The 23,328-nt window shown below is 41.1% G+C and overlaps 1 protein-coding gene across 1 annotated transcript in view; it reads right to left on the bottom strand.

The window, feature by feature from the left end:
- Positions 1 to 2,354: 2,354 nt before the first annotated feature.
- LOC102415288 (cytochrome b-245 heavy chain) overlaps positions 2,355 to 23,328 on the bottom strand; it is a 33,990-nt gene continuing 13,016 nt past the window's right edge. The window contains exons 6-13 of the mRNA XM_006066433.4: positions 21,883 to 22,073; positions 17,860 to 17,989; positions 15,369 to 15,461; positions 12,426 to 12,679; positions 10,958 to 11,120; positions 8,874 to 9,020; positions 6,285 to 6,409; positions 2,355 to 4,854 (exon numbers count right to left, since the gene is read on the bottom strand). Of these exons, the coding sequence (XP_006066495.1) occupies positions 4,728 to 4,854; positions 6,285 to 6,409; positions 8,874 to 9,020; positions 10,958 to 11,120; positions 12,426 to 12,679; positions 15,369 to 15,461; positions 17,860 to 17,989; positions 21,883 to 22,073 (1,230 nt within the window). The 3' untranslated portion in view covers positions 2,355 to 4,727. The remainder of the gene's footprint in view (positions 4,855 to 6,284; positions 6,410 to 8,873; positions 9,021 to 10,957; positions 11,121 to 12,425; positions 12,680 to 15,368; positions 15,462 to 17,859; positions 17,990 to 21,882; positions 22,074 to 23,328) is intronic.

Here is a 23,328-nt window from a genome sequence, read left to right as displayed (position 1 = left end):
AACTATCCAATAATCGTAGAGGACTTCAATACTCCACTTTCAACAATGGATAGGTTATTCAGACAGGAAATCAACAAGGAAATGAATCTGAAACATACTTCAGACCAATAGAACTAGCAGACATATATAGAACATTTCATCAAACAACAAAGAATACACATTCTTCTCAAGCAAACACAGAACATACTCTAGGATAGAGTAAATGATAGGTCTCACACAAGTTTTAGTAAATTTAAGAAGATTGAAATCATGAGTATCTTTTCTGACCACAATGGTATGAAGCCAGAAACCAGTAACAGGAGGAAACTGGAAAATTCACAAATATGTGGAAATTAAACATGTTCCTGAACAACCAAAGGGTCAAAGAAGAAATCAAAGTAAATCAAGAAATATCTCAAAACAAATGAAAATGGAAGTGAAATATGTCAAAATGTCTGGGATACTGCAAAAAATATATCTTAATTATTCTTACCACAATAAAGCAATTGTGATTATGTGACAGGATGGAAGTGTTAGCTAAGGCTATAGTGGTAATCATTTTGCAATATATAAATGTATTGAATCAACATGTTGTACATCTTAAACTTATACAATATTCCATGTCAATTATATCTCAATAAATCTGAGGAGGGGAAAGAAATTGGTAGGTTACTGAGGTTTAAGATATTAATAAAATATCTAGTTGTATTAAGAATCTAGATATTCAGTAACCATCATTATAAAAATCAATTCAGTGTGATTTCATCAATGTATCTTAAAATGCCTGGGTGAAAGACTATTGGAGAAAATGATATGGATATCATCGGAAGTATTCCCCAAATGTTAATTACTGATTACAAAAGTAAAATAATACCTTTACATTTATAACAGAAAAATCTGGTGGTCAAACTTAATACCAATAATAACAGGACAAACTGATAATACCTACCTCCCAATGCAATGCACTAAGGATACAACGTCACCTATACATAGACTATATAGTAAATGATAGTTTTGTGTTGGTGTTAAATTTCTTGGATTGATTCATTGCACTGTGGTTATATAACTGAAAGTTGTTCTTTGGAAAAACGTTAAGTGAATCATCATGCTGTTCGCTTTAAATATCTTATAATTTTATTTGTCAACTATATACCTCAACAAAGCCGAGAACATTAAAATAAAGTAAAAATTAGCATGAATCTGGTTAACCAATATTTCTAAATTAAGTTACCAAGATGCTTAGATAGTATAAACCAAAGGTTTATACACCACTGTTACCCAGCTCTTCTTAGTGCATTATCTGTACCTAGCACAATAGCACAGAGACGGGGGAGCCTGGTGGGCTGCTGTCTATGGGGTCGCACAGAGTTGGACATGACTGAAGTGACTCAGCAGCAGCAGCAGCAGCACAATAGCTTTAAAAAAATCCTTGGTTACTTATACCTTGCCTAATCTGCTAGCGTGGCATAAAGAACATGAAATTTTTAGCTAGAAATATATGGACTTAATATTGATACAGTTGCCCAGTAGTTGTGGGATAGTTTGAGCCTATCAGTTATTCTCTCTCAGCTTCAGTTTTTTTAATCAACAAAACTGAGATAAAATAGCTACCTTGCTAAGAGATGGGGGTTCAACTCCTGGGGTGGGAAGATCCGCTGGAGGAGGGCATGGCAACCCACTCCAGTATTTTTGCCTGGAGAATCCCATGGACAGAGGAGCCTGGCAGGCTATACAGTCCATAGGGTTGCAAAAAGTCAGACACGACTGAAGCGACTTAGCACGCATGCACACAACTACCTTGAAAAATCCTGAGGGATTAAAACATTTGACATGGTAGAAGGTGTTTATTAAAGATTAGCTGTTGATGTTGCTGATGTTTATTTGAGTTAATGACCTTTCCCTCCATGGCAGCATTTGCTGACCCCCACAGGAACATATGCCCACATCTCTATACCTTTCCTAGATGGGGGAATCATAATTGGATGACTCATTTAGAACAATTACCAACACAGAACCATGACTGTATATCTATTCACAACCTGATTTGATGGCACCTCACTGCAAAGTTAGAACCTAAAAGATGAGTGGAAATGAAAAAAAAAAAAGTTGCTATACTAGGGCTTCTTTCGCTTTGAAATTCTATCTACAATATCAGGTGATACTCTCTTGTCCATTTCCTTGTACCAGTGTTGTGAGTGTCACCCGGATATCAGTACAGAACTCAGTACTTAGTTTTCCCTACTCAATCCAGAAATTGTGCCGTGTTTGACATGTCATCTACGAAAACACAGAGAATCTCAATCCCACTGGGGCAGAGAAAATCTATGCCCTCTGAGTCCATCCTTGAATACGAAGATCAATAACACAGACACAGAGAGAGCTCATTCATTTTAATAACTGAGTGCAATTTTGATAGTTCTTCCCAAGAATTATCTCCCAGGGCCCCCCTCTCCCAAACTATTCACACACAACATCTACAAGTATTCAAATTAATAAAAACAATGTTGCAAAAGCAAAAGAAAAAAGAAACGCCTTCATAGCCTTGAGATGAAAAATAATGCTTAATTGAGTAACTGTTGCTAAATACTAATGCTAAAAAGGCTGCACGGGCAGCTGGTGGCTGGGGAACAGGAAGGAAGCTCTTATAATGACAAGCGCGTTTACACTCATTTTTCATCTTATAACCAGGATAACACAGGGCGTAACTCTCTGGGTGTCAAAAATAGAAAACCCTGGAGAAATATTTTCAGAGCAACAAATGAAGCTGGTTTTACTTATGCCACATAGGGAGCAAGGGCCCAGATTCTCAGACTCCCTGTAACCCTGGTCCCTTCTGGCTCGCACTTTGGCATAAAGAAATGAAACCACAAACATGGAGCCTGAGTCATAGCAATAGCACAATACAAATTTGTTGAATGAATGAACTGATACCTCAGGTGCAGTGTGAATGGGGTGGACCTAAGTTTCTCTTTGAAGAAACAGTCCTGGACATCGTGGGGAAATGACCTTCCCAAAGCAAGCCTGATTTGATGCCCTCAGTGCCCTGGGCATCCTGGGGACCCAATGGAACATCTGAGTTCTTTCTAGTTCAGCTTGGTCCCCTGAATAGGTCCACTCAGCATCAAATTTGTGGCTAGAATTTCAGATTCAATACCTTATGTGACCAAAATAAAATGAATATGTGTATGGCTCCTGCAATTACATTCAATACATACAAGACTTTAAGAAATCTGCGGTAGAAAATGACCCCCTTCCCCTACCCTTCCCTTTTGCCTTTTTTTTTTTTTTTTGGCTTTCTCTCACTTTCCTTCTATTGTCTTCCTCCTTCCCTCCCCTTTCCTCCTAACCTGGCCTTCTGCCCGTCCCCTCTGCTCCTTTCTCCTTCTTTCTCATTATTAAAGTTGATTACTTCTAAATATCTGTGGCTGCATAGAATATAACAAATAAAGCTGTTTTTCGTTCCCAGAAGTAGGGGCAGTTACATTAACAGTGATTTAGAGATTCTTGAACTCATGAATATCCAGAATATTCTATTGGAGCTAGGGATTTAGTTTCTGGGATGTAAATTTTATTATGATCATGATGATAGAAGGATAAATCATTAGTTACACCAGTAAGATCAATTTTCCATGTGTATTTAAGTAAAACAAAGGGTGGATGCTATTTAAAGCAGCTGTCAGATACATACTTGTCACAATTCTTAATTTCAAATTCACAAGTGCTGGCTGGAGAGGAACGTTTTGGGCAATAAATTAGTTTGCATTTCTTTCATAGCATCAGGAGCAGGACTAAAGGAGCCAGCCAGAGTTATGAGAGGAGTTCATTTCTCTGCCTCCATCTCCCTTTGGTGCAATGCTTCAAATAAGAGTGTTTGGACAGGACAACCTATTGGTTACTAACCTTAGCCTGTTCTGTACCCTTAAGAGAATGGGTCAACTAGAGTTGGTCAACTAGAGTATCAGAAGTGATTTCCTCAGATAATACTGTTTAAGGCTTTCAGTTGATTCTACCTTGGCACTGTATGGTTCTAAATGTCTTTTCATTCATTCAGCTAACTTTCAATGAGTATCCACTCTCTGCCAAGCACCAGTGTAAATGGTGGGTCATACATACATCCAGTCAGTCTAATATTCTTTTCTAGGAGAAATCTCTGACCCAGTTAGGCTGCTGTATTGGTAAACTGGAGGATGTCATCACTATTAAGTGATGAATCGTTCTCAACATAAATTATCTCCTACTTGGAAAATTTCCTTCAATAGAACAATAATGATAACAAAGATGACACAAAAGGGAATATGAATAATTATTCCCTGGTTTGCTTCTTCTTTGGGGGAGCATGCAAACCAATTTCCAGGCAACCTGCTGTTGCTGAAAGATCACCAAACCTAGAGTCAGATGGCCTAGAGCCAGTCTCATCTTAGGGAGGTTACTTCACCATTTTGAACCTTTTTTTTTTTTCATCCTGAAAACTGAGTCTGAGAATCTTTGCCCTACGTTTCTCTGGCATTACTGTGAAGGGAAAAAAAATGGAAAAAAAAAGTTTATATAATTGCTCTGAAAACCATAAAGCTCCATACAAATGCAAATTTATCACCATTAAAAATCTTTGACATTCCTCTCAGGGAAAATCATCACATCATAGTTCCTTTTTCTTTTTTTTTTTAAAGGGAGGAACTTATATTACCCACTAGCATTACTTGGTTATTCAGTGGTACAACCCACATTTATTTCCTCAAGGAAGAGACCAGTTAGAAGTTTTCCTTGTTGAAAATGAAATGCACTCCCCTGGGGCCAGAGTCGGAGCTGGAGATGCACTGCTTATTAAGGGTGTCAGCCAAGGCTTCTGGTCCGCAGAGGAAGACTCCTATTCTGGTACTTTTGGGGAGAAAAAGAGAAAGAAAAAGACAGTTTTAGGCTTTGGGATGGGATCAATTACAAAGCACATGGGGAGATTTCCTACTGATTCTAGGCCTCAGAGCAGTCTCCTCAGCTCCTTTGTCTTTCCACAAATGATAGAGTTCAGGTGACCCTTGGAAGGGTGGCTTGGTCCTATTTATGGGGGCAGCTGGCTACTTCAAAAGGCAGCTGACTTTATTGAGAAAAAAAAATGACATTCAAGCAAGGTTTATGGAAACTTCTACCACAGAGAAAATGGTGGTGAATTTGTGAGCCTGTGGTCTACTTCCTTTCAGGGCTCTGTGTTCTCAAACACTCCAGCATCTTTTTAAAAAAAAAATTATTTTTGACCACACCATGGGACATGTGTAGTTCCCGACCCAGGATCGAACCACACCCTCCTGTACTTGAAGCACAGACTTTTAACCATTGGACCACCAGGGAAGTCCCTCCAGTGCCTTAAAATCAGGAACAAGCCCGCCTTAGGAACGGCAACTCTGCTAACAACTTGGTGTGGCTTTGTCCTTCAACTTTTTAGATTCTAAAGCCTTGTTCCTCTAGCTGTGGTTTCAGACCAGAGCCCTGGTGTCAGCTTTTCAGGAATTCATATTATTGAAGTAGGTCAGCTGTGTTTTTAAATTGTTATGACTTCACAATTTTTTCAAATCTGCCCTAAAATATCTGTTTGGCTTAAATGTCAAAGCTGTGATGATTTGTTCTTTGATGTGACTGTATTTCCAATTCCTTGTTCATGTTAAGATTTCAAGAAAACTCAAAAAGCCATTCAAAGCCAAGAATGGAGATTCTTGGGCCCCACCCCACATATACTAAATCAGCATTTTAAAAAGCTCCTCCAAGTGATTTACATGTTCATTAAAGTGTAAGAAGCAATGACATAAAGAGAGTATTTATGGTGATTTCTTGAGTTTGTCATGTGTTCTAACAAGATAAAAGATCTCCTCAAAGCTTCATAATGACTAAAGCTTTAGTGAGGGCAGGAAGGACCTGGGGTATCTGTCAACTTATGATCTAGGACCCAAAAGCTATACATGAAAATGGGGCCAGTGTCTCCTTAGTAAACAATATAAATCTTGTTGAATTAATAGAAGCAGATACATGAGTGAAATTTAGGAGATAAAAGCAAAGAATTGAGTTACAGGCCTACTTGGGGGCAGCAGGGTTCAGAAAGCCTGAGGTGGGGCCTAGGAATCTGTTTGGAACTCACCAGTCAATGTTGGGTGTGATTTAAAGACTTCTTAAAGTGAGAGATATTTAGAACATTTTATGAGTGTGAATATAGTTATCTAGATATTTTAGTTTCCAGAATATATAAATTTAGCTGTGTTTGGGAGCTGCTGCTTTACATAGACTGTAAGCCTCAAGAACACTCTGTTGGGGGAACTCCTTACTTGGGGTGTTGAATTCCAATGGTCTTGAACTCGTTATCCCAGTTGGGTCGTCCATACAAGGTCTTTTGTTTCAGGCCTGTGATTACATCTTTCTCCTCGTCATGATGCACAGCAAAGTGACTGGCCTGCAGGAAAGGACATGAATTCAGAAAAAAGAGTCATGCTCTATAAACACACACAGATAGACGAACCTATCCCACAAACCAAGCTCTACCCATTCTAAATGTTCATATATGAAGCAAGGCATTATGCCAGAAGCTAGGCGGTCAACAACACTGGACGCACTGATTTCAAGCCATTTATAGTCTAGAAAGGGAGAACTTGAAGTAAAAAGGTGGGCAATCCTGTTTGTAGACTAAGGTACCATGAATGCCATAGAGGAGGCACAAACATCTCCATGAGAACAAAGAAGGGAGGACAAGTGGAGGATATGAGAAGGTCTCAGGGTGGCAGCATTTGAGCCAGACTTTAAAGTGTGGGTACGATTTAAATTCTGTTTCACTGTTTTTCTCTCTGCAGTACATCTAGCAGTCTGTCCTGAATATACTCCCACTGTTTTGAGAGAATCACTAAGAATTAAGACAATCATAGATTAAAATGCACTCATATTTTGCTAATGTAATGAGACATCAAACCAAGCCTAAAGCTATTAATAGTGTGTGTGTGGTGGGGGGTGGGGGGGGTTGCTTTCTGTTACCATTCTAGGGAGCTTCAGTTTGAACCACAGGTATTTTTTAGTAAAAATGGTTAATTAAATTTAACAATTAAATCAGATTTTAAATTTACTGGACAGGGGATGGATAATGGGGATGGAAGAGGTTAAGAAGGGTGGTTTCCCTGGTTTAATAATCCTGTAGACACAAAGTTTTGCAAAGCAAGATAACTATTTTTCAATGCAAAAAATTCCCCACTGGGAAAAAAAAAATTGGCTTTTGAAAAAAAAACAGAACTGCAGAGCAATTTATATATTATACATTTTTCCCCTGGGTTTCATTTTTATCAAAGTCTGTTGTTGCTTTGTCTTTAAATTGCAGAAGTGACATCTTAAAACCACTTTTTCTAGAGCAGCAATTTTCATGGTCATGTGGCCCGGGACCTACGTTTGTGGGACCTACGGGACCTACAAAACTTTCTGAAGACTTGGAGAATTTATGATAGGCAATATGCCAAAACCTGAATGAGAAGAAATCAGTTTTCACAGGTACAAGGCACATGTGAAAAATGTCTCTGATGAGGAGCCAGTGTATGGGTGTGGCCAGTTGAGCCAGTGACCAGAAACTCTTGCCTTAGCTCCTCACTCAGGAGGACAGTTATGCTGCTTCTGGGCCAAGTCATTAATGTTTGCTTATTTAGAAACACGTTACCCGCTAGGAATCATTAACTTGTTTCTAAGTTTCTCAGTCTCACCACTTTAGACATTTGAGGCCAGATAGTTCTTTGTTGTGGGGGGTTGTCTCGTGAATTGTTATCTTATCAATACTTGTAGCTGTAATTGTTTTATCCATTGAAAATTCACAATTTCATTGCTAAATGTCTCAGGAGGGAGTATATATACATATGTGTACTACACACATGTATACATATATACATACATATATCACCTTCACTAGATATATACTGATTTATTTACAAATGATTATCATGAACTACTGGAAGTGGCTAAGAGTGCAGGTCCTGGAGCATTTATTACTTGGATGCCCTTGGACAAATGACCTAAGCTGTTCTGGGCCTTGGCTTCCCTATCTGTAAAATATGGATAAGGCTAATAGCTACTTATAAGGTGGTTGTGAGGATTTAATTAGACAATCTATATAAACACTAAGAAGAATACTTGGCACAAGCATATGCTTAAGAATTATTACCAGTTATTATGACTCCTTATTAAATGTATTATGTATATTATAAAACATACATAATACAAATTAAAGGAATATATACCCATATATATACCCATATATATGCATGTGTATTTATGGGCTTCCCAGGGGGCTCAGCAGTAAAGAATCTGCCTGCCAATGCAGGAGACCCCTGGGTCTGGAAGATCCCCTGAAGTAGGAAATAGCAACCCCACTCCAGTATTCTTGCCTGGGAAATCCGAGGGACAGAGGAACCTGGAGGGTTACAGTCCATGGGGTCACAAAAGAGTCGGACACGACTTAGTGACTAAACAACAGCAACATACATATGCATGTGTGTGTGTGTGTATATATATATATATACACACACACACACACACACAGAAAGAGAGTGAGAGAAAGCTAATATTTTCTTTTCTCCCATAACCCAGTGGATCATCTTATCCACCTGGTTCAATACCCCTGGGTGGGGCATTGCTCTAACAAGGTCACAGTCATGGCTCTGACTTCTTTGTAGGCTCCCTAGCTTTGACCTGTCCCACAGATACCAGCTTTGAATTTAGTCTCAACAGTCTGAATATAAGGGCATACTGAGTCAGAGTGAATGTGGTGGATCACCTGAACACATTGACTATTCTTAAAACCAGTACACAAGACACTCCAAGAGCCAAAGGGAAGTCGGTAAGCCCTGGGTGCTATGGGAGAGACCTGAGATTGGGGATCCTGTCCTTACCTGAGACTCATCCCAGCCAGTGAGGTAGATGTTATAGCTGAGGAAGTCCGCGTTGTTCTTCTCCTGCATCTGTGTTTCCAGCAGCTGCAGCAGGTCCGCAAACCACTCAAAGGCATGTGTGTCCCGGCACAGCCAGTAGAAGTAGATCTGAGAGGCGGACAGACCGTGAAGCAGATTATTTGCTGTTCAGCCATTCAGTCATGTCCAACTCTTTGCAACCCCATGGACTGTAGCATGCCAGGCTTCACAGTCCTTCACCATCTTCTGGATTTTGCTCAAACTCATGTGCATTGAGTTGATGATGCCATCCAACCATTATATATATATTTTATTTTTAAATTGAAGTATAGTTGATGTATAGTATTATATAAATCACAAGTGTATAGTAGAGTGATCAACAATTCCAAAGGTTATACCCCATTTATAATTATTATAAATCATTGGCTATATTCCCCATGCTGTATATCCTTGTAGCTTATTTTATTTCTAATAGTTTGTATCTTTTGATCCTCTCCCCCTATGTTGCCCTTCCCTGTCCCTTCTCTCCACTGGTAACCACCAGTTAGTTCTCTATATCTCTGAATTGAGTAGATTATATTTAAATAGAGACCTATCAGCATTGACATATGGATTTCTACCCTCCCACCTTCCACTTTTCCCTGTTGCTCAGAATGCCTAGAAACATATGTTTTCAGAGAACTCTAGATATTTGACAAACTAGCTTGCATGAACCTGCTCTGGCCTTTACACAGCAGGATAGTAAATAAACAGCTTGTTCTTAGAAATCTGTAGCTTAAGAAGAAAACATGAACCCACCACTTGCCCCCTGGGGCTGCTCTTGCCCTCTCAGATTTCGTCACTTCCTTGGACTCTCCTTTCAGAAAGATCAGTAGGATGTAGATGAGCCATGGTTGCCACCATGCAACTTCCCTGCCTGCTACACCAGACACCTCTGAGTTCTAGGGGAAAAAGTAGTTCTACCCACACCTCCTCAACATCGAAAAGAGGGGAAGGGAGAATGAAAGTCAAAGTCAGCTCCATGTGCCTATTAGAGGTTATCTCTCAGGAAGATCCCCTGGATAAAGAAATGGCAACCCACTCCAGTATTCTTGCCTGGGAAATCCCATGGACAGAGGAGCCTGCTGGGCTACAGTCTCTGGGGTCGCAAAGACTTGGACACAACTTAGCGACTAAACAACAACAGTCATTAGAGTGACTCAAGCTTTATTAAAGATGTCGTTTCTCAGGCAATGAAACCCAACTTACATGGGACCAAAAATTCCCCTGGGACTTTACTCTGAGGAGACAGCCATATAAAGTAAAAAAGTAAAAGTGTCATGAAAGGACATGTCTCCTGCCCTCCCCCTGCAAATAAATGTGGGGGAGGGGTGACTGGAAGTGGAATCTACCTCAATATCTAACATAAGATGATAGAAAAAGTATTCTATATCCTCTCAACGGAACATGAAGGACTCATCAAAAATGATTATTAGCAAGCTTGTGACAACACTGAAAAACACTATATGTTTCCAAAAGACTGGGACATGAAATTGTACGTACTCAATATATGCAGCTTTCTAAAAATATATAAACAAGTGGAAAAGTGTTGGAAGAGAATTTACCAAAAGGAAAATTACTGGATTGGGATTGTGAACACTTTAGCTCTCTCTCTTCTGAATTTCTAGTAATACCATGCAAATATGGTATATTACTTTCCATAATAGGCCTGCTTCTATGGTATATTACTTTCAATAATAGGCTTGCTTCTATAGAACCACATTTATTTGTTTGTTTGGTGGTGCTGTGAGGCTTGTGGGATCTTAGTTCCCTGACCAGGCATCGAACCTGAAGCCCTTGGCAGTGAAAGTACTGAGTCCTAACCACTGGAACACCAGGTAAGTCCCAGAGACACCTTTAATTTATCAAATAGCCCTTTCGTGAGAAGCCTGCCTCTCTGAAACCACCCAGAACTTGTCTTCACTTTGCCTGATCTCTGCCAGCCACTGCCCTGATGGCTCTTTGAGGCTTCACTTGGCAGAGTGTGATGACCAGTCCAAGCTCTCTGAAAAAAACAAAGAACCTACCTTTTTGAGCCTCAGATTTGGGGCTTTATTGCAATATTTGTACCAGACCGACTTGAGGATGGATGCAAAGGGCGTAACCCCGATCCCTGCTCCCACTAACATCACCACCTCGTAACTGAACACGTCCTCACTGGCAGTGCCAAAGGGCCCGTCAACAGCTATCCTGGAGGGAAGTATGGGGGGAGATGGTTACACAGATGTCTTGCTCTTCACAGGCAGAGGGGGCACACATTATCACTGGGGGTGTGCAATACATCACTTCAAACCGGGAAAATGTATTGATGATGTGGCACTTTCTTCCGTGAGACGGCTTTCAAGTAACCAACTCGGTGTGAACATTGGGGTTGGAAGTAAGAAGAGGAATTTTTAGCTAACTAAATATTTAGCTAAAATATGCGGTAACTCTCAGGGGTATTTTTTCCTGTACCTCCCTTCACACATCAAACACACACACACACACTCACATACACACCCACACACACATGTCTGTGTTTCGCCAGGGCAGCCCGCACTTGAAATTCTTGCACATTAAAGTGAGAAGTTTTCCATGCTATAATATCTTATGAATTTATTATCTCCACTTTTCATTTGTCTAGTCATTGAGTTATTTGACCAACTTTTCTTCAGCATCTACTAAGCACCTGACGCCATGTTAGGCATGTGGGAAGAAGGAGGCCAACTGAGTAATATCTGGCATGCATGCATGCTTAGTCACTTCAGTCATGTCTGACTCTTTGCGACTCTATGGACTGTGGCCTGCCAGGCTCATCTGTCCATGGGATTCTCCAGGCAAGAATACTGGAGAGGGTTGGTATGCCCTCCTCCAGGGAATCTTCCCGACCCAGGGATGGAACCAGAGTGTCTTATGTCTCCTGTATTGGCAGGCAGGTTCTTTACCACTAGCGCCACCTGGCATTTCCCCTCAAATAATGTACAGCAATTAAATTTTAAGTATAGCTTTGATTGAAAGTTAATATACCTTGACCTTGACCCTTACAAATGTAAAGGCATTGGGGAATATTCATGATTAACATATGATTCAAATATTTTATATTTTACATAAGATTTATACAGATATGCATAAACAGCTTCCCTGGTGGCTCAGATGGTAAAGAATCCACCTGCAATGCAGAAGACACAGGAGACCAGAGTTCGATCCCTGGGTCGGGAAGATCTCCTAGAGAACTGAATGGCAACCCACTCCAGTATTCTTGCCTGGAGAATTCCATGGACAGAGGAGCCTGGTGGGCTACAGTGCATGGGGTCTCAAAGACTCGGATATGACTGAGAGACTAACACTTCACCACATGTAAGATGGGGAACACAGAGATCGTTACCTCTGTTTGTAGAATCTGTGTGTTTTGTCAAGACTCAGGGGCTACTGGAGTAAGAGATGGGAGAAGCAAAACTATTTAGTGACATATTTTCCTGAACTCATGCACCTTTGTAACAGGCACTCTGTACTCACTTTGGTAGTTTCCAGGCATCTTGAAACTCCTGCTTATCACAGCCACAAGCTTTGAAGAGTCCCTCTGTCCAGTCCCCCACGATGCGGATATGGATGCTAAAGAAGTCTTCCTCGGGGGCAGAGGTCAGGGTGAAAGGGTGCCACTCCAGCGTGGACACCATGGGACACTTGACGAAAATGTATTGGCCCACCTCCATCTTGAATCCCTTCTTCTTCATCTGGAGCTCGATGGTTTTGAAAGGGTGAGTGACCACCTATGGAAATAAAACATGTCTCTGGAAATGCCCCTTTCTCCCAGTACTTGTCTTTCAGTGTCTGTATGGATAAGAGGCTGAGCTAAGAGGCCCCACCCAGGTTCCTTCTTCAGGGCCAACAGAGTAGTTCTTCCAGCAAATGAATCTCTAACTGGGAATAGCCCTTGGCTGTAGCCAGTGGCCCACAATGAGCTCTGATGCAGGGACCCAAAGGCCTGGCCCTTGTCCTCACTTTGGGACAACTCCCAGGGGCCATCCCAGCTCTAGCACTTCCTGTAGGATCAGCTGAGGCTGCAGTTGCAACCACTTTGACAGCCACCCATTTTCTTCCCCCAGCCCTGCCTTTTTTTCCTTTTACAAGTTCATCTCCAGAGAACACGCCCCGGATAAGCCTTCTGCATGCAGTTCTCTGTCTCTGAGTCTTGGCTAGGGAATTCAACCTAAGACTCCGGCTTACTGTGATTTTTTTTTTTCCTTTAAGAAATCAAGGCAGTGGCTAGAAACAGGAAGAAGAGATGGTTTCCTACTCAGCTTTCCTGTTTCCCCAGGGGGGATGATCAAGAGCCTTAGCAGCCAGACAGAGGCAGAAGGTGACCCCATTCACAGTTCTATAGCAACGTCCCCCAAACCAAGCCTAAGGTGCTGGTCTGTCTTTGTCCCAAGTCCCACCTTGAGCCTGCCTGATTTCATGCATTGTTTCTGTTTCTCCCTACTTGGGGAGTACACTGTCCATCTCTCCCAAAGCCAGGCCCCATCCACCCATTGTTCGTTCTCCATGTACCTGAATGTTCATAATAGCTTTGTTTACAATAGCAAAATAGTTTGGAAACAGTCTAAATGCCCATCAACTGGTGAGTTGGTAAATAAAAATAAAAATAGAACACAACAAAGTGCTTTCATTGTAATATGCTGTTCCCATGATAATTCCTGAGATCTTAGAAGGACTTTATATGTACAACAGAAAACAAACCAAGGGACATCAAAGGAAAGGAAAATCAATAGAAACAAAATATCAGTCTCCTAATGTTGACTGAGGGGCTGCTCTGGTAGCTCGGTGGTAAGGAATCCACCTGTGACGCAAGAGACACAGGAGACACTGGTTCAATCCCTCAGTTGGAAAGATCCCCTGGAGGAAGGCATGGCAACCTACTCTTGCCTGGAAAATCCCATGGACAGAGGAGCCTGACAGGCTACAGTCCATGGGGCTGCAAAGAGTCAGACACGACTGAAGGGACTGAGCACAATGTTGACTGATACTGCTGAGCTTTTCTTTTCATGAGTGAGGAGTAGGAGAATAGGAAATTCTTTTAAGAAAAATTGTCAAATGTTTCCAAAATTTGTGATTCAAATATAACTTAAATGACAAGGCTGCAATCCATGTCCCTTCATCACTGAATTAAGGAGGTGTAAAGCTTCATTTTGAAAACAGAAAATAACGATTGATGAAAATGACTTCGCAAATTATGCTGCTCACATTGCAATTTTGTGTGGTGAACATGATTTTTACCATATCGCAATGTTGCCACCACAGGCGACACTGGGATAGGAGGGAGTAAAATGTCCTAGTGGACAACACAGTCACAAAATACTTTTGGAGGGTACTTCGTTTCTTACATGTGTTGACATGAGAAGAAAATGGATATTCATTTTATTCACAGGAAAACAAGTTTGCCTTAGAAATAGGCCTAGCAGAAATACTTGTCTGGTTAGTTCATTTTAGTCTAGTAAGGGAAATTTTGTGGTTGATCTTTTTGCTGATCTGTGGGCTTTTCCTCATACAATATAAATATCATAAAAGGAGAACTGTTGTGGCTTCCTATATTTCAAGATCTCCATTGCCAGCTGGACTACGTTCCTATGACCTGCCATAGAGGTCCAGAAAGAAGAGGTAGCTGGACAGGAAGGTTTTGTGTGTTTTGCAAAAGCAACTCATTGTAAACTTTGGTAAATACTTTTTGAACTGAATTGAATTCAATTTTATTTGATAAAAATAGTCTCGTCTGATGTTTCCTGAAACTATAATAAGGTGATTCTATTTCTATTTATTTAGTTAGATATTTATTTATTTAGTGATAAGAAGTGGCATCTACATGAGAGGAATAAACCGCTATATATTTGAAGTTACTAGACTCAACTCTCAATGAAGTTTAGTTAGCTTACTGAAGACTTTGAGGACATTACCTCTGACATTCTGTTACTACATACAAAGCAGAGAAGGAGGCAAAGAGGACCTGGGGAATGATCTCTATCTCAGTAAGACCTGCCCTGGTTACCTGATTCTTTCAGCATCTGAATATTTTAAAGCTCAATAAATGACCTTTGTGACCTTTTGAACTCATCTCTTTTGCTCCTTTACTCTTAACTAATCACATCATCCCTCATGCCTCTCCCCTTAACACACACACACACACACACACACACACAAACACACACACAAAACGCAAATTCATTTACATAAAACATTTTCATTCATTTTTCAACAGAAAATGTTAAATTCTAGTTTCCCCAATGAAAAGGTCCAATCATTTGATTATCAGGCTAGGGGCATTGAAACAAACCATAGGTCATCGCTCTGCCCTAAGTTTAATCAAAAGAAACCAAGTAAAAGACAGTTCTGACAGTTTTGTAGAGAACTTGGGTAGACTTGTCCATGATATAGTTAGATAGTCATTCCTAAGCCAGTGCCTACCTTGGTGATGACCACCTTCTGTTGAGATCTCCAAAACCGTACCAACCTCTCACAGAGATACAGGAACATGGGACCCACTATCCATTTCCAAGTCTGTAATCAGAACAAACAATGAAAAAAAGCATGTGTTAAGGGGTGGTAGTTAATAAAAGATTCACGAGGACAAAACATTTTAGAAATGCAATTAACATTTGTGGGCTTGTTTAAATATTTGATATTATATTAGTAAATTTCTTCCATAAAAGAATGCATGAAAATACCTAAAGTTAAAATAAATTTCTGAGCCAGTAAAAATGAACATTCTCTTTGGTCACATTGGGGAACTATATCTACAGTATGAAACTCTCCCAAGAGGAACTGCCCCCAAGAATGGGATTTCCTCCTATTGTTGCAACAGGAGTTGCAATAATCCTACAGCAGAGTAAAGTTGGTTTCGGAATTAACATTTCTCTAAAGGATAGCATTTCAACAACATCATATTTTTAATGTAACATTGCAATTACTTTCTCTCAGTCACGTAGTCAAAGCTTAATTCATCACAAGATGAGAAATTTCATGTAAGAATTTAGCTGTTTCTCCAATATTCTGGCAAGTTCTCAGAGCAATGTACTTGCTGAATAGGGACAGATCCAGAGATTTTTAGCTTTTTCTAGGGTCCCCTCTTGTCAGAATCTGCAATGTTTCAGACCACTGGAATTACTCTGTGGCATTGTTGGCTGTCCAAAAATATTTAGCCCAAACAGATCCATCCTGGGATTCAGTCAGTTAGGTTCCTAGTTGAATATCTGAAGTAGAAAAGAATTTTAGAAGGTGATATCATCTAAAATATGACATTCCAGAAGGGATTCCAAGAGGGGAAGAAATCCCAGAGGACTTTCCGTACTCTCACTTATGATCTTCCTATGAAAATTTTTAAGAAACTTATTGTTGGAAGTTGAGAGCACCCAAATAGCCCTATCTCCAATTAAAGTTGAAAAATATCTGCCTGGAGGTCATAAATTCTCTGCTACTGGCCTTCAATTTCATGGGACAGGTTTTTCAAACCATCTAGCATTATCCATCTATTTCCTGGGGGCCACCTGGGGCCACATTGAATGCAGCCAGGTGTTGGACATCGCCTCTAATCTTCCCAGAAACCCAGGAGCATTTCTGAGGTACGTGTCTGTTAAGGTAGTAGCATTCTGACTCCAGCTGTCTTCAAGGAAATATGCCTTCCCCAACTCATAAGAGGACCTGCAATACAGTTCCCTTTTAATCCTTTCTATTGATGACTCTGGGCTTCCCTGTTGGCTCAGCGGTAAAGAATCCACCTGCCATGCAGGAGATGTGGGTTCAGTCCCTGGGTTGGGAAGATCCCCGGGAGAAGGAAATGGCAACCCACTCCAGTATTCCTGCCTGGAGAATCCCATGGACAGAGGAGCCTGGTGGGCTATAGTCCATAGGGGTCGCAAAGAGTCGGATGAGGCTGAGTGACTAAAACAACGACAACAACAACAATTGATGTCTCTATGTAGTGGGGGTAGTTCAGTGATGTGTCTGGTTACTTTCATTAATAAGTAAGGATGCTGAAAGATGTTAAGTCCTCAGACAGCATGCTGTTTCTAGAGGAAGAGTACTCCTATATTAGGAGAGTAGGGAAAAAGGAAGGAGAAATGGGATGGGAAATTTGCCTTTATATTATACTGTGTTTAAGGACACAATTAATGATCCTTTTCAGAAGACCTATACAAACGTTGATTTTTGCTTAGTTTTATACCAATAGCTAACATAATAACCGATAACATGTATTGCTTGCCAATGGGGGAAAAGGTATGAAAATCATAGGGTTCACGTCTCACTCTATGGAACAGAGATATTGAGAATAAACAAAATGGAGTTCTTGAGAGTTCCCAACAAAAGGGAAATATTTTAGCATCCTTCCCCTTGGTCACCCTTGCCACACTCCTGCTTTACCATGAAGTGCCATTGGGTGTTGCCATGAACCTAGCTCTCCAGTCTCCTTTATTCACAGACAGGACCTCCTGATACCTAATGGCAGCCCTATGTACCATCTCACAAATTTCCACCCAGCTCTGAAAGCGGGATGGAAAATCTTATTTCCTGGTATCTGAGGAGGCTCCTGGCTCCTTATATTATAAATCATTATCTGAGCTTTCCAATTCAGCTCAGGATGGAATCCCTCTGAAAATCATTAACTGATATCATCGCCATCATATCCAGAAGAGATAGAAGTTCTTGAATCCAAATGCACTTTAAAAAAACAATACTTTTCCAAGTTTTATACCAGGATGCTCATAACAGACTAATGTAAAGGTTACTTTTCAAGAACTAATTCTAGACAATTAGCATAGCAGAAAAACACTGGATACTTATCCTAGCAGTTCCATGACATTCATAATGGACAACTCTATGACATTTGTATGTATTTCTTAGATGCAGTTTGAAGATTATTGGTAATGAAACTATAATAGCAACAATGGGTTGTACATACCATAGGAGGGTTCCCAGAGAACTCTGGGATTGGGCAGTTCTGTATTTTTCCCCACTGTGAGATGTTTTGATAACAGTTTCTTGGTTGGTGTTTCAACAAACTCTCTGCAGTCTGCCCACGTACAATCCGCCTGAGGAGGAAATGTAAGACCTGACCATTTAGAAATTGGACATTAAGTTCTTAATTTTTTGAGATTCTGGACATGTTTTTAGTATTCTAATATGGGTCTTACACTTTTCATTTACAAGCAATATCTTATTGTCCCCTCCAAATAGATTAGAGGAAGGGAAAAATGCATGATCTTTAGCAATAGAAAAAAAAATTATATGGGGACTTCCCTGCCAGTCCAGTGGTTGAGATTCCAAGCTTCCACTGCAGGGGATGTGGGTTTGATCCCTGGTCTGGGAACTAAGATCCCACAAACCACACGCTCCGCAGCATAGCCAAAAAAAAAAAAAGAGAAAAAGAATAAAAAGGAAAAACATGTATGGTGGCACAAAGGATATTTATATGCAACATTACATCTACAGGGTAAGTTTTGGATCATCCATACATGTTTTCTGAAGTGCAACATGTGTGCTTCTGTTTCAAATATTATTCTCATTTAGAAACAGAAACAGAAAAACTGCAAATCTAAAAGAGCAACTGCTGACGGGTACAGGGTCTTTCTGAAAATTAGAACGAGATGCCCCACCTATTTGAGGACAGTCCTAGAGGCAAAGAGTTTGGCCAGCAGAGCATGGACTAATTTCATTCCCATTGGCCAGGTACGCTTGTGTAGTTGACGACCTTTACAACCATCTACAGTAGCCCTGAGGCTACTTTATTTGTTTTTTCAAAATTGTCTAAATTAAATCAAAAGGCTGAAATTCACTTGAGATGACTTTGTGGAGATTATGCCATTCTCACAGACGTCAACACTGATAGTATGCTCCCTGAAATGCTCAGAGCCCATTCACTTCAATAAGTATTAATTGAGCAACTGCTATAACATAAGACAATGCAGGTTGAGTAGGAACAGGTGGAGGGAGGCACAAAGTTGAAAGAGTCAGGTCTCTGGTCTCTAGAAACATAAATGGCAAGGTCTTCAGAATCCTTGCCTGGAAAATCCTATAGACAGAGGAGCCCAGCGGGCTGTAGTCCATGGGGTCACAAAGAGTCGGGCATGACTGAGTGACTAACATTAACACTTCAAAATATATAAGATGACACATAGAAGGCCCTTTGTAAAAGTTTGGGCCACTTGGTATATTCAGAGGGTGTTTTACTTCAAGGTCATTAACCATCGCTTTCTATCCCTGGGTCCTAGGGAAGAGAATTACCAGGTGTTGAACATCTGTCATGTGCCAGGTATGGGAAAGGCACTGTACACAAATTATTTCAGTTGGTTCTCATAACAGGCCTGAAATGTAAGCACCCTCATTTTACATATGAGGACCCTGAGGCTTAAAGAGACCAGGTAACTAGAAGCAGAATGATTTGGTGAAAGCAATTCTGGACCCAAGCCAGACAGCCTTGGTTTCACATCCCACATCCACCCCTTGCTAATTTAGTGGCAAATTGGGCAAGTTATTTTACTTGTTTTGAGCCTCAGTTTCTTCAGCTGTAAGATAGGCGTGTGCGTGCGTGCTAAGTCTCTTCAGTCATGCCTGACTCTTTGTGAGCCTATGGACTGTAGCCCGCCAGGCTCCTTTGTCCATGAGATTCTCCATGCAAGAATACTGGAGTGGGTTCCATGCCCGCCTCCAGGGGATCTTCCCAACCAGGGATCGAACCTGCAACTCTTATGTCGCCTGCATTGGAAGGTAGGTTCTTCACCCCTAATGCCACCTGGGAAGCCCATAAGATTAGGCATAAGTACCTCATTAAAAGTTTACTTTAGGAATCAATTGGCATGATGCATATAAGACGCCGTACACAAAGTAATGATCCAACAAATGATAGCTATTAGAGTTCTTAATGTTCAAGATCACATGGGGAGTGATAAAAAAAAATCTGACTTTCTTCTCTTCTCAGTGCCAAGACTGGAAGTCAGAAAACCTGCATTTTAATCCCAGTTCAGCTGCTACCTAGCTATGAGAATAAGTAATCAGTCAACCAGTGTAAGTGGCAGATTTTCCTCAGGTGAACAGGGAACATATCTGTCCTTGGCCTGCTCCACAGTAAGATACATATCTGTGAGGGACTTCCTTGGCAGTCCAGTGATTAAGTCTCTGCACTTCAAATGTAGGGGGCACAGTTTCAATCCCTGGTTGGGAACTAAGATACCACATGATCCCTGGCCAAAAAAAAAAAAAAAAAAAGATACAAATCTATGAATCTATACAAATGTAAAGTGGTGGAATTACTCAGAGAGGGGAAGAGATTAATTTTTTTTTTCTCTAGGATTCTCTGAAACAACTGGATGATGACCAAGTCCCGTTTAAAGATACTCATTGGTTTAAGAGGGTTTTCCAGTAGTCATGGATGGATGTGAGAGTTACACTATAAAGAAAGGCAGGAGGAGAAGGGGACAACAGAGGATGAGATGGTTGGATGGCATCATCAACTCTATGGACATGAGTGTGAGTAAGCTCCGGGAGTTGGTGATGGATAGAGAAGCCTGGCATGCTGCAGTCCATGGGGTCACAAAGAGTAGGACACGACTGAGTGATTGAACTGAACTGAAAGAGTCTTTGTCTATACAGATTTTTCAGTGCTTAGAAAGGGATGACCAGGGGTCAGGGTCTGCAAGTTGATCAAGAATGCACACGAGGAGAGGGAACTATATTCAATATTTGGTAATAAACCATAATGGAAAAGAAGATGAAAAAGAATGTATAAGTAAGTTATTTTGCCATACACCTGAAACTAACATGACATGGTACCTCAACTATATTTCAATAAAACATTTTTAAAAAAGAATGCACATGAGGAGTTGCCACAGGCTGCTTCTCCCCACTCTTCCCCTTTTCATACTCAAGTCTCAGCCACTTCTAGGCTGACTTGACTCAGAGCAGAATCACTGAGCCTTGAGCACCTACTTCCTCTACTCTTAGTTATCTGCAGCCCCATACCCACTGGGGAACTTCCCAGGCCTGCTTTTGCGTGCAGGTGGGAGAATCGGCTAGTGTGAAACAGTAGAAAAAGGAAGCCTGGTATGAAACAGGGGTCCCAATAAGGCAAACTCTCTCAACCGCACATCCAGGCACTGAGTGTCTCTAGGACAGATTCATCACTGCCTGCCTTAGCCCCTCTGAGCTCCAATCCCATCTAAACCACTGGTGATGGCTTGGCTACATACTGAGTTGGTCAAAAAGTTCATTTGGGTTTGTCCATAGGATGGTACAGAAAAAGCCAAATTAACTTTCTGGCCAACCCTGTACTTACCCTTTTTTAGTCTGTTTCCTTGTCTATCATTTCCCCAGGAAACGAGGACAGTAAGAGCATGTCTTCCTTTTACAGGTTAAAAGAAACATGGCTGTCACAGATGCTCAATAGAAGCTAGGTCTTCCCTTTATTATGTTAGGATGCTTGAAGGCAATAACCATGTGTTTCTCATTCTAGTATTCCCCACTGTGTCTGAGATTGGCCCTCATATACGGTAGGTAATCAGTGAATGATTGGTTTGAATCAAAACTCATTGAACTACAGCAGACCCTTTCACCTGATGAATCATTACCCTCCCTGGTTTGGGAGTTTGTCTAATTTACGAGGGATTAAGCCATGGGAAACATCATTGCAGACATCCAAGACTCTACCAGCACTCTCAGCATGCTTTATATATGCTTGCAAAGATATTCAAAACTTTGGTGTATTTTTCAAGCTTGCTATAAATAACTGCACTATAAATAGTTATGAGTTGCATACCAGAAACTAAAGTGGTACTGAGTGGTTTTTATCAAAGTGACTTCTGTTTTCACCTCTTATTCTCTCAACAGACAGGCTGATCACACCAAGACAAGGACACTGTGCCTCTAACAGAGCACCACATCTGGGAACTGAGGGGCATAAAGTACTTGGCCTTGGAGTTTAAATACTCACTCAGCTCCATGGATGGCAAGACCAATGAAGAAGATCACAAAGAGATGGTGTGTGTACCAAAACACTTCAAAATAAGACCTCCGGATGGTTTTGGTGGAGGAGGTGATAATTAATATCAGGCACAGTGTAATGACAACTCCAGTGATGCCTGCCAACCGAGTCACAGCCACATACAGGCCTCCTTCAGGATTCTGTAAAATACACAGACACAGACACAAACACACACACATTATTTGTATGCTCTCAGATGCAGGACTCCCTATCTATAGAGTGTCCAATGAATAGGGCAATAGGTATGTTCTTTCCCTCTTTAGATAATCCTAACCGTCCCTCAACAGGGTGGTATAGACTTTGAATTGTTGTTGTTTAGTCTCTCAGCTGTGGCTGACTCTCTTGTGACTCCATTGATTGTAGGCTCCTCTGTCCATGGAATTCTCCAGACAAGAATACTGGAGTGGGTTGCCATTTCCTTCTCCAGGGGATCTTCCTGACCCAGGGATCGAACCCACGTCTCCTGCACTGTCAGGAGGATTCTTTACCACTGAGCCATCAGAGAAGCCCATATAGACTTAGAATGGATAGTTCCAAATTAAAAGTCTTACATGGTTGAAGTGTCACAGGAAATATCAACTGATATACAGAAGTAGTTCTCAGTATCAGAAAAAAGGACATTTGTCAACTCTATGTCCTAAAAGGGTCAGAAGCTCTTTTCCCGCTTTGATTTGGAAAGTGTCATAATGCTTAGCTTGTAAAAGTATTCTGGGCATGCCACATCTTAAGCTATGTTCCTCCAAAGCAGATCCTGAGATGAGGATTCATGGGTAAGTGATTTTGAAAGAATGTGCTCCTGGAGAAACTGGTAAGAGAATGGTTAACAGGACAGGAAAGAGGAACATGTCAAGTCAAATAAGAGGGTGTTGTTGTTCAGTGGCTTAGTCATGTCCCATGGACTGCAGACCACCAGGCTCCTCTGTCCTCCACTATCTCCCGGAGTTTGCTCAAATTCATGTCCATTGAGTCGGTGATGCTATCTAACCATCTCATCCTCTGCTGCCTCCTTTTCCTTTGTCTTTAATCTTTCCCTGCATCAGGGTCCTTTCCAAGAGGGTGATCTTGGGCCAAATCTTCAGCCTGATGCTGAAGGGAAACTGCGGAGGGTCAAACACACCTCAGTGTTTAGCCTGACTAGAGGCAAAGAAGCTGGGTTTTTTTGGCCTGAACCCATCAGTTATTGGTTAAGACCAGCTCAGCAAGATAGCTACCTAGGCCCTCTCAGATCTTGGAGCTTGTGGGCAAAGGGCCTCCAGTGGCCCCAGGGCAATCCTCTGAGGAAGAAACACAAATACAGACAATTGAAAATGAAAGCACACAGAAGGGCGGGGGAGCACAGACATCAGCAGAGTGATCTGGGCCCAGCACTGCAGTGCCAGCTCGCTGGATATGTTC

The sequence above is a fragment of the Bubalus bubalis genome, chromosome X (genome assembly GCF_019923935.1).
Source record: "Bubalus bubalis isolate 160015118507 breed Murrah chromosome X, NDDB_SH_1, whole genome shotgun sequence".
NCBI classification, from domain to species: domain Eukaryota; kingdom Metazoa; phylum Chordata; class Mammalia; order Artiodactyla; family Bovidae; genus Bubalus; species Bubalus bubalis.
Note: the sequence above shows the minus strand (reverse complement) of the source record. Positions and strands in the feature narration are given on the sequence as shown.